The 13531-nt window shown below is 38.3% G+C and overlaps 1 protein-coding gene across 1 annotated transcript in view; it reads right to left on the reverse strand.

Moving 5' to 3' along the window:
* The window catches only part of VAT1L (vesicle amine transport 1 like), a 56272-nt gene that overhangs the window by 20502 nt on the left and 22239 nt on the right, over positions 1–13531 (reverse strand). Inside the window, exons 5-7 of the mRNA XM_027893549.1 lie at positions 13342–13445; positions 12472–12527; positions 10595–10789 (exon numbers count right to left, since the gene is read on the reverse strand). Of these exons, the coding sequence (XP_027749350.1) occupies positions 10595–10789; positions 12472–12527; positions 13342–13445 (355 nt within the window). The remainder of the gene's footprint in view (positions 1–10594; positions 10790–12471; positions 12528–13341; positions 13446–13531) is intronic.

Raw genomic sequence — 13531 nt, forward strand, 5'->3', positions numbered from 1 at the left:
ACTTTTAAAACTCATCTGTGTTTAAAATGACTGAAAAGAATATTCAAGCCATTTTCATTAGGTGATAACAATTATTTTGATTAATGCTTGTTATGCACTAAAATAAGGTGTTATTTTGAGAAAATCACAGCATTTCATTCAGGATAAAATTATGAAAATTATGAAAACCAGAAAAGGCAACTTGCTTCCAACTAGAGTTCCTGACTGTACTTGGAAAATAAGAAGTTAATCATAGTATGCATTAATGTTGTAAAATGCTATAATATACTAATGCTTTAAGACTTTAAAAATCACATGACAGGGAATAAAGGCAATCTAGTAACCTAATTAGACTACTAATATGAAGGAAAAAATAAATTGAACCAAACCAGGAGATTATTTTTGTGCTATTGCTCAAGAGATTTCCAAAATTTCTACCAGTCTGCCAAAACTAGTTATCATGATTAGGTGCTGAGAGATAAACTTGGTTTTGCTGATGGAACTTATAATTTCCTTTTCCTTTGGCTGTTGTTCCATAGATACACCAACAAACAGACTCCAGAAGAGCTAGAATGTTAGAAACCTTAGAAAGGCATTTCTATGACCAAAAAGGCCAATTTAATTTCATTTAATTATCTGAGTTCAGTATCTACTAACATCTAAACATCCTTCTCCTGTAGCTAAAAGCTCATGTCAACGTTTTCTCTTTATAGGCCAAGCACCCAAAATTCCCCAAAGCAGAAAAATGTGAGCTAGAATTTACAGCCCCTGCTGGTGTTTCTCACCACACTAACACAGCAGTCTCTGAAAGCACCACATTTCCTTCTGCTCTATTAACCTTTCTGCTCACTGTCAGTCGTGGAAAAAGAGCACGGAGTGATGTCACCAATACAGCATCATTTAGACAAAATGGACCCATCAAATTTAAATGTCTAGAGATACTTTCATTATTCTCATCTCCCACTGCCTTTTGATTCTTTCCAGTGACTTCCCAAGGACTTCTTAGTGCTTTCCAGGCATTAATTAATTAATGAAGTAATAGACTCATAGATTTATATATTTATATATATATTCTTATGTATAATAATTATATATATATACACACATATGCATATTATTTAGCCAGAAACACAAACAAAATAAGTAGTCTGGTTTTTTAGTAAATCAAGTGGCCAAAACCTCATCCAAAGTCATCAGAGATCTCTTCCCAGTTTGAAAATGAGAAGGTTTCAAAGGCAGGAGGAACCCAATTTATTTGTATTCTCTATTGTGCCAGACATATAAGGGTGACCTCTCTCATCTCTCCCAACACCACCAAGTAGACTTCATAATTTCTCTTTTTTTTTTAATCCTTAGCATCTGTGAAAATAGGTCTTTCTTTAATTTGAGTTAAGACCAAAAAAAGTTTCTGAGAGAATGCAATCACGAGGAACTGCGAACACAAACCTCAGATTTCTCCTTCATACTCCCCTGAGAGAAAAGCTGAATTTCTCACTGTAGCAGTCCCTGCCAGCTCAGCTTTACTGACCAAGACCTTTCTTCCCAAACCAGTCAACTCATTAACAAAGAGGCGTGAGTGGAATTTTTTGACAGAGGGAAATCCTTGGTTCCATTCACAGCCTCTCTGTGGCTTAAACTACACACAGTAACAATGCACAGTACAAGAATGAAGCTGCATCTAAATGTGGCTTTGAAAACTTAGTTTCTAATGTTCTCCCTTTAGTACCTGCTACTTTTGTCTAGTGAGCTTCATTCACAGGATCCAATAATTATTTCTGAGTGACAGAAAACAGTCATTGTTCTAAGTCTTTGGAATTCCTTGCCAATTAGTGGTACTAGCAACTCTGTGGAATGGGAGACATAACAGAGTTCATTTAAAGGTATTTCTGCTGGTGGGTGCAATGTATTGGCATATATTTCATCCACATCTGAGTCTGGGAGAAGGCAGGTGGATGTTTCCTTGCATTATCAGGTAGAAATTAAAAGGAATGGATTGAAGCATGCTTGGATCAAGGGTACAAAAGCAAATAGCTTTTATTCTCTAATACTTTATGAGGAGTGTAGAAATTGTTTTTGAATAGGGAAATGACTCCATCAAACCCTGTTTTCCTGACTCCATGACACAGACAGTAAAAATGAAGTGGAAAACAACTGTGCTAGAGCCATTATTCAAGATAATCAAAGAAGAAATATACTCTATCTTTTGGAGTTATGCACACAGGTTGGTGATTTTAAAGGTGTCGTGAGTGTCTATAGAAAAGCTTTCCCTGCCTAGGTCTCTGTCTCTTTGTAGGGGAACAGTATCACCACATCAGTTCAATACATAAGGCATGTGTGCCAATTTATTACTTAGAAGCCAGCTAATATATTTCAGAAAGCAGACTATTCCTGTAAAATACTGCTTCTTCACAGCAATTTATCAGCAGCTTGCTCAATGTAACAGGTCTGTCCCTATTTTTCTAATAAATGGCAGAGCAGTTTTCCCCATATCCAACCTCCTGTTGCTAATCTAATTAACTGGAAGCATGTGACTAGTTTCTCTTCAAAAGTACACACTTTTTCTTGAGAGGAACCTATCAATGCTTCCCCTATTACTCTCCTGCCTATTTCCCCAAGCCCTCACATTATCCTTTAGGAACCAAATCTACATGTTATTTCCCTTTGGCCCGCAGTTCCAGAAAGCTCTTATCCCTGTGGCACACAAGGGCAGACAGAAAAGACAGCCTGCCCTGACCCAGAAACAAGTATCATGACTCACCGCTGCACTTTCAACCTCCAGCATCTCATGCCTTCCAGAATGTATTTTCCGCCTGTGTATCTCCATAACTAATTCTTAGCAGAGTGCTTACTAAGTAGATGAGAAAAGTGCTGTAGCTGCAGGCTGTATTTATGTTAATTGAGAGGTTTAGTCTCACACTAGTCAGCTTCTAACCTTTGTGACAGCAACATCTGAATCAATGTTCATCAGAAATATTGCCAAAATACTTTTCCACGTTTGCCACTTCACTCCAAAACATGAAAATACAATTCCCCTGAAAATAAACAGCTTAGTGACCTCTGGTAGAACGCACACCACTCTGAGACCAGAGCTCAGGATCACGAAGGCTCTGAGATGCTGACACACAGCCCAGGGCCTTGGCTGTGAGAGGCCAGAATTAGAAATTAGAGATTTTCAGGCTGATCCATGATCTTTACACTACCATGTTGCACAGCCTTGGGCAAGTGATGATATCCACCATCTCTTTTGTTATTTATCTACTAAATGAGTATTATAGCACAAATATTCTCAGTGTGCATAAAGGAACATTCTGAAGATTCAAGATGGCAAAACTGTTTAAACACAGGTATTCAACTTGCAGGCTAGACAAACCAAGCTAAATTTCAGCAGCAGCAAAACAAAGTAATAGAAAGCACAGAGCTGGAATAAATTACTAGTTTAATTAAATTCTGTTCATGTAGGTTGAATTTCACACAGTGTTTATGAATAATTTATAGCAATTGAAAAGAATTGACTTCTGCTTACATACTTAACAAGTGAAGTCTAAATTTCCTAAAACAGTTCATTTACCCAACCTGATTTTGTGGCAATCACAGCTAATGTCATGTATCTGGGGCCTTATTATGGAACCACGGTGCCTCTGTAGAAGTCGTCTTGCTTCTTTCTCTGGCTTTTGATAAAATCATAATCACGTTACATTGCCATCAACAGGGTGTGAATCCAAAAGGACCACTGGGTTATGCCATCACTCCCTGATAGTGGAAGGAAGGGTAGAATAAATTATGAAGTAACATGAAGTCCTGTTAAACAGCATTCAATGGGGAAGAAGTGCCAATGAAATTATACAGGCACTTCATAGGAACATAGTAATTCATGTAAGAGCAGTGAGGATCCCGTAATCAGGTATACACAAGGTTTTAGAGGGAAAAAAACCCAATTAATCTCCAGGACTTTCAAGATATGTTTTATTCATCTAAGCATATAGAACCAAAATTGTTTTGAGTTTTAATTAGTATTTACTTCATATATGCATTTTGGGAAAAATTCTATGTAAAGTCTAAATTAAGAATCCCCTTACTCATGGCTCAGTTTTCAGTCATTTAGAACTTGTTTTCATTACATTTAATGCTAGTGAGGTAAAATTCAAGTGGAGTAGCTTTCCCCTTACTCTGAGGCTAGAGAAGAGAAGGCTTTGAGGGCTGCAGGAAGGATGGAGAAGGACTTTGTTCAAGGGCACAGGGAATGGCTTTTCACTGATCAAGGGCAGGGTCAGATGGGACATTGAAAAGAAATTCTTCTCTGTGAGGGTGGGCAGGCCCTGGCACAGGTTGCCCAGAGAAGCTGTGGCTGCCCCATCCCTGGAAGTGTCCAAGGCCAGGTTGGATGGGGCTTGGAGCAACTTGGGCTAGAGGATGGAGTCTCTGCCCATGGCTGGGGATTGGAATCTGTATGGTCTTAAGGGCCATGATTCTGTGATTCCCAAATTTGAAAGACATTTTGCATAATTTGACTGTGAACACAGAAGCAAGCTGCCCTGAATTATTGAGGTTTTGCTTCTCAGCCTTCTTTCCCCACATCTGTTTTCAAACCTGTTGCATCAGTAAGACACAGTTCCTTGCATTTTTGCATGCTTTGATACCTGCACAAAGCTTGTATCAAACCTGTTAGACCTGTTTGTGTACAAAGAAACAGCAGTGATGCACAGATAAAACATTTACATTTACTTTGAACTACAGGTATTTATTTCGTACAGTCAGAGGGAACAGAACCCACGCATAGGAAGAACAAAGAGAGTTATAAGGCAGCATCAGAGGGCAGTGTATCTGCAGAGTTAATCCCTGTACATCAGGAAAGCTGTTCACGAAGAACTGCAAAAGAATTTGTTCTGTTAAAGAAATAATCACAGCACCAAACCAAGCAGAGTGTGCTCTGTAAGGCAGAGGAGCAATCACAGCACAGACACACTGGCACGCTGGGGGGAGGTTCCACAGAGTGACTTACAGTTCCCTCTCTTGACACTATAATACTGCAAAGTAAATTGTTTTATGCTTATGAAGAAATGAATCTTTTATTTCAGGGTGGGTGATTACTTTGGTTATAAATGTACTTCCACTTTTATCACGGTGCTCTGTTATTTTGAATACCCTGAAGAACAAATGCAGGTTCTAAATGCTATAGAAGTCCTTGGCTTCAAAAAAAGGCACAGTTTGTTCTGCTGGAGAATGTCTTCATCAAGCAGAAAAGACAAAAACCTTCACCCATTATTATAGTATAACTTTAAAACAAAAATAGGCCCGAGATGGCATTTAGTATTCCTAACAAGGTACCAGCCTGATCTGATATTATTAGATTGCTCTCTTTCTATGTTAAAAGTAACTAATGGGTCAATTTTCTCTCTGTCTCACCATGGTGATACATGACAGGCTTTTTGCCCTGAAGCCAAGATCAGAGAAAGGCATAAATAGCTTTTGATGAAATTAAAGTCTCTGCTTTAGGGGGCTCACTATTATTATTCTGCTATCATGGGTTTGAGCTCTCCCGTCCCCCCCACCTCAAATAATGATACTGTTGGTATCTAAAAGCCTGCACTGAGATGGTAATTTATATGAGAGGATGAGTTCAGTGGAAAAACACAGGTTTACAGTACCTGACTCATTTGAAGCCACTGAGCAGTGCTAAACCCAGACATATTGTGATTGCCTTGCCCTCCCCAAAACCTGCAATAAATTCTGTACAGAAAGTGTTCCTTCATCCAGTTCTCATCACTGGACTGCAACTCAGTAAGGCTGAGATCTTAATGGAAGGTTTCTACTCTTTTCCTTTGCATGCTGATCACACTGGTAGCTAACCAAGAGAGCACAAAGGATGTGAGAACAGCAACCCAGGAGAAAATGTTAAAGGAAATTTTTGTATCAGCAGGTATTCTATAATGTCACTATAATGTGATTAGGTGCACTGCATTCCTTTAGCTTTAGGTTCTTAAACACAGCTTGGGCTTCCTTAGCAATTTACTACAGAGAAAAGCTCTGGCTTCAAGAGCAGGAAATCTCACTTATATAAAAACTGTACTTACAGCCAGACCTGCAACATCTCTCACAATTATTCAGCCAAAAATAGCCAGCGACTGATTGTGCAGTGATCATTACAAACGAAATTAAGGTGCAGGGCTTTTTCCATTTATGAATTCTACACACTGACCACTGTGCACAGTCATTAGAGTTCTCTGATACTCATATCAAGATCTATAAGAGTATTTATTGCCTTGATTCCACTGATTTCAATCACAGCTGAGGGCCATGGTATATTCCTGGATCTGGGCTACAGTTGTTGCATCACTATTGAGTAAGTGAGGTGTCGCTAAAGATATTATTGCATTATCACTCCAAAACAACACAGAGTGATGTTCAGTGCCTACTATAAGGTACCAGCCAATTGTTGACATGTTATCAGATTATCCTCTTACTTTTTAAGTAACAACTCTGTTCCACAGGTTTCAGTATCTTCATCACTCTTTCTGGCCCTAAGGCAGTACAAGTCTTTGATATCATTATTACTATCTAACTGCACTCCTTTAAATCATTTGAGAGACAAGAATGCAGTGGTACACAACCCAGACCTGGCGTCAGGATGTTTTTCCATAACCTCACTGGTACCCATATGCACAAAAAGGCACAAAACTGAAGAGTCCTCTTAGACACAGGCAGTTTAGGGGGAGGGAAAGCTGCCTCAGATATTTTGATAACATGGATCATGAGTGGCAGTTTCTGTGCAAGAACTTTTGGGGTCTGCTTTACACACTCAGTGCTGCCTTTAACTGCTGTAAATCACCAAAGAAGGTGCAGATAACTTGTGTCAATAACCTATTCTACCTTGAGCATGCATTTTCTTTTGCAACTATAAAGACATGAAAAACCCACAGAATTTTAACAGAACAGTGCAATGTGCACATTTTTATTCAGCAAACTAGATTTTTTTTTTTTTGAGAACCTTCAGTTTTCATCCTGCTTACTGATCTCCAATTGTCTACTGTGTAAAGCCAAAGACTTACAGACCCTCAGGAGAATGCTAATGTATAAATGTGCTATAAATTAATCAAAATGAAGTTGAGTGACTAACTGCAAATTAAGGATTAGATAAGTAGTCACTGACAAAGAAAAAAACCACAAAGCTCAACAAATAGTCACTGAATACTAATTCTGTTTTAAACTCTACTTGTAATGAAATGCCATCTTACCAGACAATCAGCTTTCTACTGCAGAACTGCATTTTAAGCATGCACCATTCACAAATCATCTCATCTTTTAAACACTTGAATGCATAAACAAATAGTTGCAAAACAGCAAGACATCTCACCAGCAGCTAATTTATTGTATGACTTCACTCATCTCATGATGAATAATTCCCAAGTTGGATTTCCATTTTAAAGTATCTATGGCTTTTATTACTGTCTCTTAGTTAAATCCTTCTTACTTTCACACAATAAAATGGTTCTAATTGCCTACTTGAGAAAAGACTTGACTTTACTAGGATTTATGGATGTAAATTTCTGATTAAAATTACCCTTCCCAAACAAACACCAACAGCTAACACAGCAATACAAAATAGTTTTGTTCCACAGCAGCAGTCAAGAGTCTAGACCCTGAGCTCCCTTGTGTCTGTAATAATCTGAAGAAATACACTGATTCTCTGAAGAAAACTGAGTCACTTCCAAGTTTCTCTCTTCAGCCAATTGGTAAATTCATTTAAGCAGCCTGGTGAAGAGGCAGGGCAATCCTTATCCTAAAACAAGGGCCAGTGAAAATAGGAAGGGTCCATGCACTTCATGGCCTTTGGAAGCAGCCCTAAAGCAGAGAAATAAGGACACTAGGAGGGATTATAACCTAATCAGAATGATCTCGTGGACACTCAGGCAAACCTTCATAATTCAACAGGAACAGTTACCAAGCTAAGCCCATCTAATAATTTCTGAACACTGTTATCTTTACTATTACTTGACAATCAACAAGACATCACATAACATAGACTACATGATAGAAAACTGGGAATCCAGTAACTTTCTCTAAATCCCGTTACTGCCACTTGAAACACTTTAAAATGGAAAATCTCACTGCAATTACGATATTCTCTAATCAGTATGTTCTTTTAAATTCAAACTGTGGGCTCCTGCAGAAAGTATTAAGAAATAAATCCTGTTCAAGGAACGATACTCGGCTTTTAGAACAAAGAAATATTTCTTTTACACAATTCATGGAGACACAAAGCCTTTCTCTGGCTGTTCTCACAAGCACTAGAACATAAAGCCCTCAATTTTGGGGTTATCATGCAAGGAAGCAGTCCTATAGCAACCAGCCTTGAGCTGCAAAGGGGAACACCAGCACAGATAGAACTCATTGTCTCCTAAGACTGCAAAGGTGCTTTTCAGCTCTGACACATGAATGGCAACTGAAACAGGCCTGAAAAGATCAGTACTTGTACTTTAATACAGCTTTGAAAGGAAACCAGGTGTCTTCCATGTTGGCTTTAGAGAGTCTGCATTAATTTGTGAATTGATTTGCACAATGGAATACATGAAAACAAATGCAGATGCAGAGTGAATAAAGCCAGCTGAAGGGATATGCTGGGGATGTGCCTTTCATACAGAGATCAAAAATTTCATGAGATAATATATTCAGGTATTTAACATAAAACATTTGGAAAGGTGTCCCACGGTCAAGGCTCCTCTGCGAATTTTCCTTGAAATATTTTCATTTTGAATGTCTCTTACTGGATTCAAGCTCATTTCATGGCAGATCTTCTAGACAGAGGACAAATGGATTCTCCCATGAGCCTCTGGAGAAGGTAATATTCTTCCACAGAAAACGATCCAATCCTTCATTTTCAAATGCCATCTAGGCAGTCCACCTTTCTGCCCCTCTCTAGCTAAACATTCATCCTCGATGCTCTTTTGGGTCAGGAATTTTCCTGGGGAAACCTCAAAGGTAACAACTGGTCATACACTGGTTTAGTGACCATCAGTCAAATGTCAAATTCTGAAGAGGGGAGATGTTAGAGCTATGGAGTTAAAAATAAAAACCTCCCAAAATGGAACAAAAACACACACACCAACCTTTCTTCAGTTTGGTTCCATTAAGTCCTCAGCTATGACACATTTTCTGTGTATCATATTAACTTAAGAGTCAGCCCTAAGTTATTTTTATACCTGCTAAAATATCCTCCAAATGATAATGCCCTGAATGAGTAATATTTCAGCAACACTTTGCAACTGAATAAGCAGCTCTTGCACTACTGTATCCCTGAAGATACCAGCCAGACATTTCCTTTGTGAATTCCCAGACAGCTCATGGGAAGTGAGCAGGCGTGACAAATGAGCTGGAGTTTTCTAGACTGTGCTTTACAACAGATGTATTTACACATTTCACAATCTACGGGTAGGGCTGGTGCATGCTACTGCCAAATGTTGGATGAAATGTTATCAAACAGAAGTCTCCCAACAAATTCCCATCATGTTGATTATTCAGATCAGCCTGCCACGTGTAATTTTTCATGTTATGTCCTCAGTCAAGACTTAAGCTATTGTTACTGTTTTAATTACCCCTTTTTTACTCACCAATACATGAAAAGTATGTATTCTACATGAACAAAGAAACTGCAGAATGCCTGTCTACAGACTTGTGCCGCTCAAATTTTTAAATGGCTTCATAAGCTTATTTAATAATTAACTTAAAAAATACCCCACATCAAAAACATAAATCTCACAAAATTTTGTTGCAGCACCTTCTGAACAGCAAAATACAATGGATGCAGACACAATCCACACTCAGCAGAGCTATTACAGATTATGCATCTTAAGTGATGTGTCAGGCTCAGTGCACTTCCCAAACACATAAACCACAAATATCAATCTGGTGGTGGTATATAATCACAGGGTGTTTTTTTCATATGATAATATCTGTTCACACCTCCAAAAATACTTCTGTCTCTTTATCAGCATCTTAAATATAAAGGTCTAGGAAACACTGCTTTGGACAGGGGGCTTATAATTTGTCCAGGCTGTGAGCACATTGGCTGCTTTTTGTGTCTTTAAGGAGAGCTGAGCAATTAAAAGGAAAGAAAGAAACAAAAAAATATCCACAGTTCACAATTTTAACTTACTTGAAAAGTGAGTTATGATTTGATTGTCTTTGATACACTTCCAACAACCTCCTGAAAGCCTGCAAGCTTCCAATGTTTGCTAGCCCAACTATGGCACTGAAACTAAAGCTTATGTATTAAAAGCTACTCTGAGGAAAAGATCTAAGTTGTTTTCAATTTTAATGTATGCATTTCACTCTGCACTTGTTAGTCACACGTTTCATGCACCTAGGAAACAGAAAAGATTTTCTAAGACTGCAGAAACACATTTATTATTAGTATTTTCAATAGGTATATTTAGTGGAGAAACGTGTGGATAACTCCAGATCTTGGAGTTTCTGAATAGCAGGGGCTCTGGAGACAACTTGTGCACAAGTAAAAAGCTGCATACATTAATAACTACAGAACTTGTTTAAATTTAATTTTACACCTAAAAGTACATATTTTTCACAAGTATCAAAATGGGGAAAGAAATTTTGCTCCTACCTCTTCCAAAGCCCATAATGAATCAACCACAGGCTTGATCTTCTTGGTGTTATATAGATTTAGGAGTTTGTCCATCACACCCTTGATCAGGCCACCTCGATTCTGTTTGAAAAGTAGATTCAACAGGGAAAATCCAGCAATGACTTTGTTCTCCTCATACAGCTTGATAGGATTTACTTTCTCAACCTGCCACCACTGGAAACCAATAAACAACAGCATGGTTAGAAAAACGTTTTTCACAGGAAAGTTCACAAGAAAACTGTCTGGGCAGGTGTGATAAACGACTCATCTGTCAGATGTGGAGCAACAGCCAAGAGAAGCAGCAAAAATCTGAATTAAGGATGAAGAAAAAAAATATGCAGCTGACTGACATGCAGAAATAAAACACAAACTTGTGTTTCCTGAGGTCAGGGTGTCAGAAGGATGGTGAACAGATCTGGGTTTAGGATGTGAGTCAGGTAGCAACGAGTTTGGACCTCCCTTCTTACTTCTGCTATCCTTTGTTATCTCAAGGCAGCCACTCAAGCTGCCCAAACATTCACAGGCAACTCTTGACTATTACTCTTCTCTCAAAACCAAGGGAACCAGACACTGCTTATCAGCTCCCAATTACTTTACACCCATTATTTTGTTTGTGATACTTGAGCAAACCTCATAATATCTAATGAAAGTATTTTATCTCATTTAGCCCAAGAGTATCACTGAGACTGAGATGCCACTTACTTGCAAATTTTATTTGAATGGGTAAATTTTTAATTATAATTTTCATACAACTTTGATGAGTTAATTTTGCAGCATAATTACATAAAGAAACTAGTTATACTTTCATATATTTTATATGCTTTTTAAATTAATTCAATTTCTTCATATTTATTCAGTCAATAAATACCAGTACTATCTGAAAACCATTTCAGATGGTACCCTACAAATTATATGCATCTGGATATCCTGACATTAACAGTAAAAAGGCTGCATAGCAAAGATTATCTTTAGTTCATAGACACATAACAATAATAAGGATCATTCCACTACAACCAATAAGAAAATGTAGGAGGCAAAGAACAGCTCCTTGCTACAGTCTCTGATTTATCTTGTTTTCAACTACACAGAGACTTTTGAAGCCAATTCCTCCTGGGAAGGAGTTGTTGCTGGAAGCTGTAAGTGAGCTCTTGGCAGAAGGATCATATGACAGATCTTCAGACAAGACCTTTCCCTCTGTTTTTCTTGTATGAAGGAATCACTTTCACTCCTGGATAACTTATTTCTCACCAGCAGTTTGTTTGATATATTTGTCCCCTTTTTGACCCCTAGGATTTCTGTGCAGATTTTTGTAGTTAGTTGAAGAAAAAAAAAAAAACAAAACATTTGAACTTTGAATTTCTTAGCATCATCAATAAGGAAACAAATGCCACATCATCATAATCTCTTTGATGTCACTTGGAACTAAAAAATGCATTTCTGTAATGAAACCAACTTCTGAAAAGCTGGAAATGACTGGACAGAGGCCCCATCTTGAGATATATTTCCTTTAATCCAGTGCACTGTCACCAGAGTGTCTTCAGATATGAGCAATCCACAGGGTACAGTTATTGATATCCATGGAAATGATATTCTGCCATAAGTAGATAAATAATGCAGCCTAAACTTAGCTGTATAACAGATCTGTGTCTGATAACTAACAATTTCAATATGCACTGCACACAGATCCAATTCCTGTCTAGCTGTCCTGTCAAACGAAAACATGGCACAAAAACTCTCTCTTCAGTAACATCAGAGTAACAACTCAGTAGAGATAAATGAAAATGACAGAGATGAAAATGCTACAGAAAAGACTGAAGTTGGAGGACAGAGCAGAATCACAGCCCTGGGACACTTACTGATTTCGCAAAACTGAAGAAGCTTTTTGTCTCCCCAGTAACCATGTTAGATGAACCTGCAAAAGATAAGTACGTTCACACACGACTTATTACATGCTCAAAACACACCATTTTATTATATATTTCCACGATTCATATTTAGGAAGAAAAAGAGACCAGGTTTAAAAGGAGTAAGTAGAAAGCCTTATACTTCAACAAAGAGGCTAAGGTGGCTGAGCCCTACAAGTTTACAGGAATTTCAAGATGACGTTGGCAATCTACCAAGCCCCCCAAAGGCAGGGGCAATGCTGTCCCCTCCAACAGCAGCTTGGCCTGCTTTACCCACACACAATGGGGCAGCCTGGCAGAACTGCAGGGAAAATGTGTCTACTCCGTATGTGGAACAGTCCACAAACAGGAATGAAAATCTGAACAGAAGCCTGGGCTTGAATTCCTCAAAGTCATGTCAAATAGAACCAATAGTATTCTCCCTGAAATTGCCCTTCGGCCTCCCCTCCCACAAAAACTACATTGCAGTTCCCTTGGCCACACAATGATTCCTCTGGTGTGTGGAATGAGAGATCCAAACCTTCTCCCACACTTCTCCTCTATCACCCAATGATGTTTTAACAAGCTGAAACATTATGTTCAGTTTGACTTCTGGATGTACATTTTTAATTTTTTTTTTAAAGACTTTCTTTGTATTGCCTGTTGTTTCTCAATAACTTAGTCCATGCTCAGTTTGACTAAAATCCTTGTATGGAAATGGTCAAACTGAGAAAGCATAACATGTCAGTCATCAGTTCTGGAGGGAGTGCCATGGATGATTCCAAGCTTTGCAAAGTTTTAGTTTTGAAATACGTCCTGTATTCAGAATGTATTTCCACTCACCATATAAAATGTAAGTCCCAAGTGGTTTGAGAAGACTGAGGCCTTTCCCAGTATTTTCTCCACAAAGACAGTCCAAAACAATATCTACTCCATCTGTTGAGATTCTAAAAGCGCAAGGGAAAAAAAAATCTTAATTTGCAGTAAGATCTATAGGGCTGATCAGCCAGAGTGATACAGGCTGGTTGTTAAC

Source organism: Empidonax traillii, unplaced genomic scaffold (genome assembly GCF_003031625.1).
Source record: "Empidonax traillii isolate 1590-97213 ecotype Southwest subspecies unplaced genomic scaffold, ASM303162v1 scaffold395:size559319, whole genome shotgun sequence".
NCBI classification, from domain to species: domain Eukaryota; kingdom Metazoa; phylum Chordata; class Aves; order Passeriformes; family Tyrannidae; genus Empidonax; species Empidonax traillii.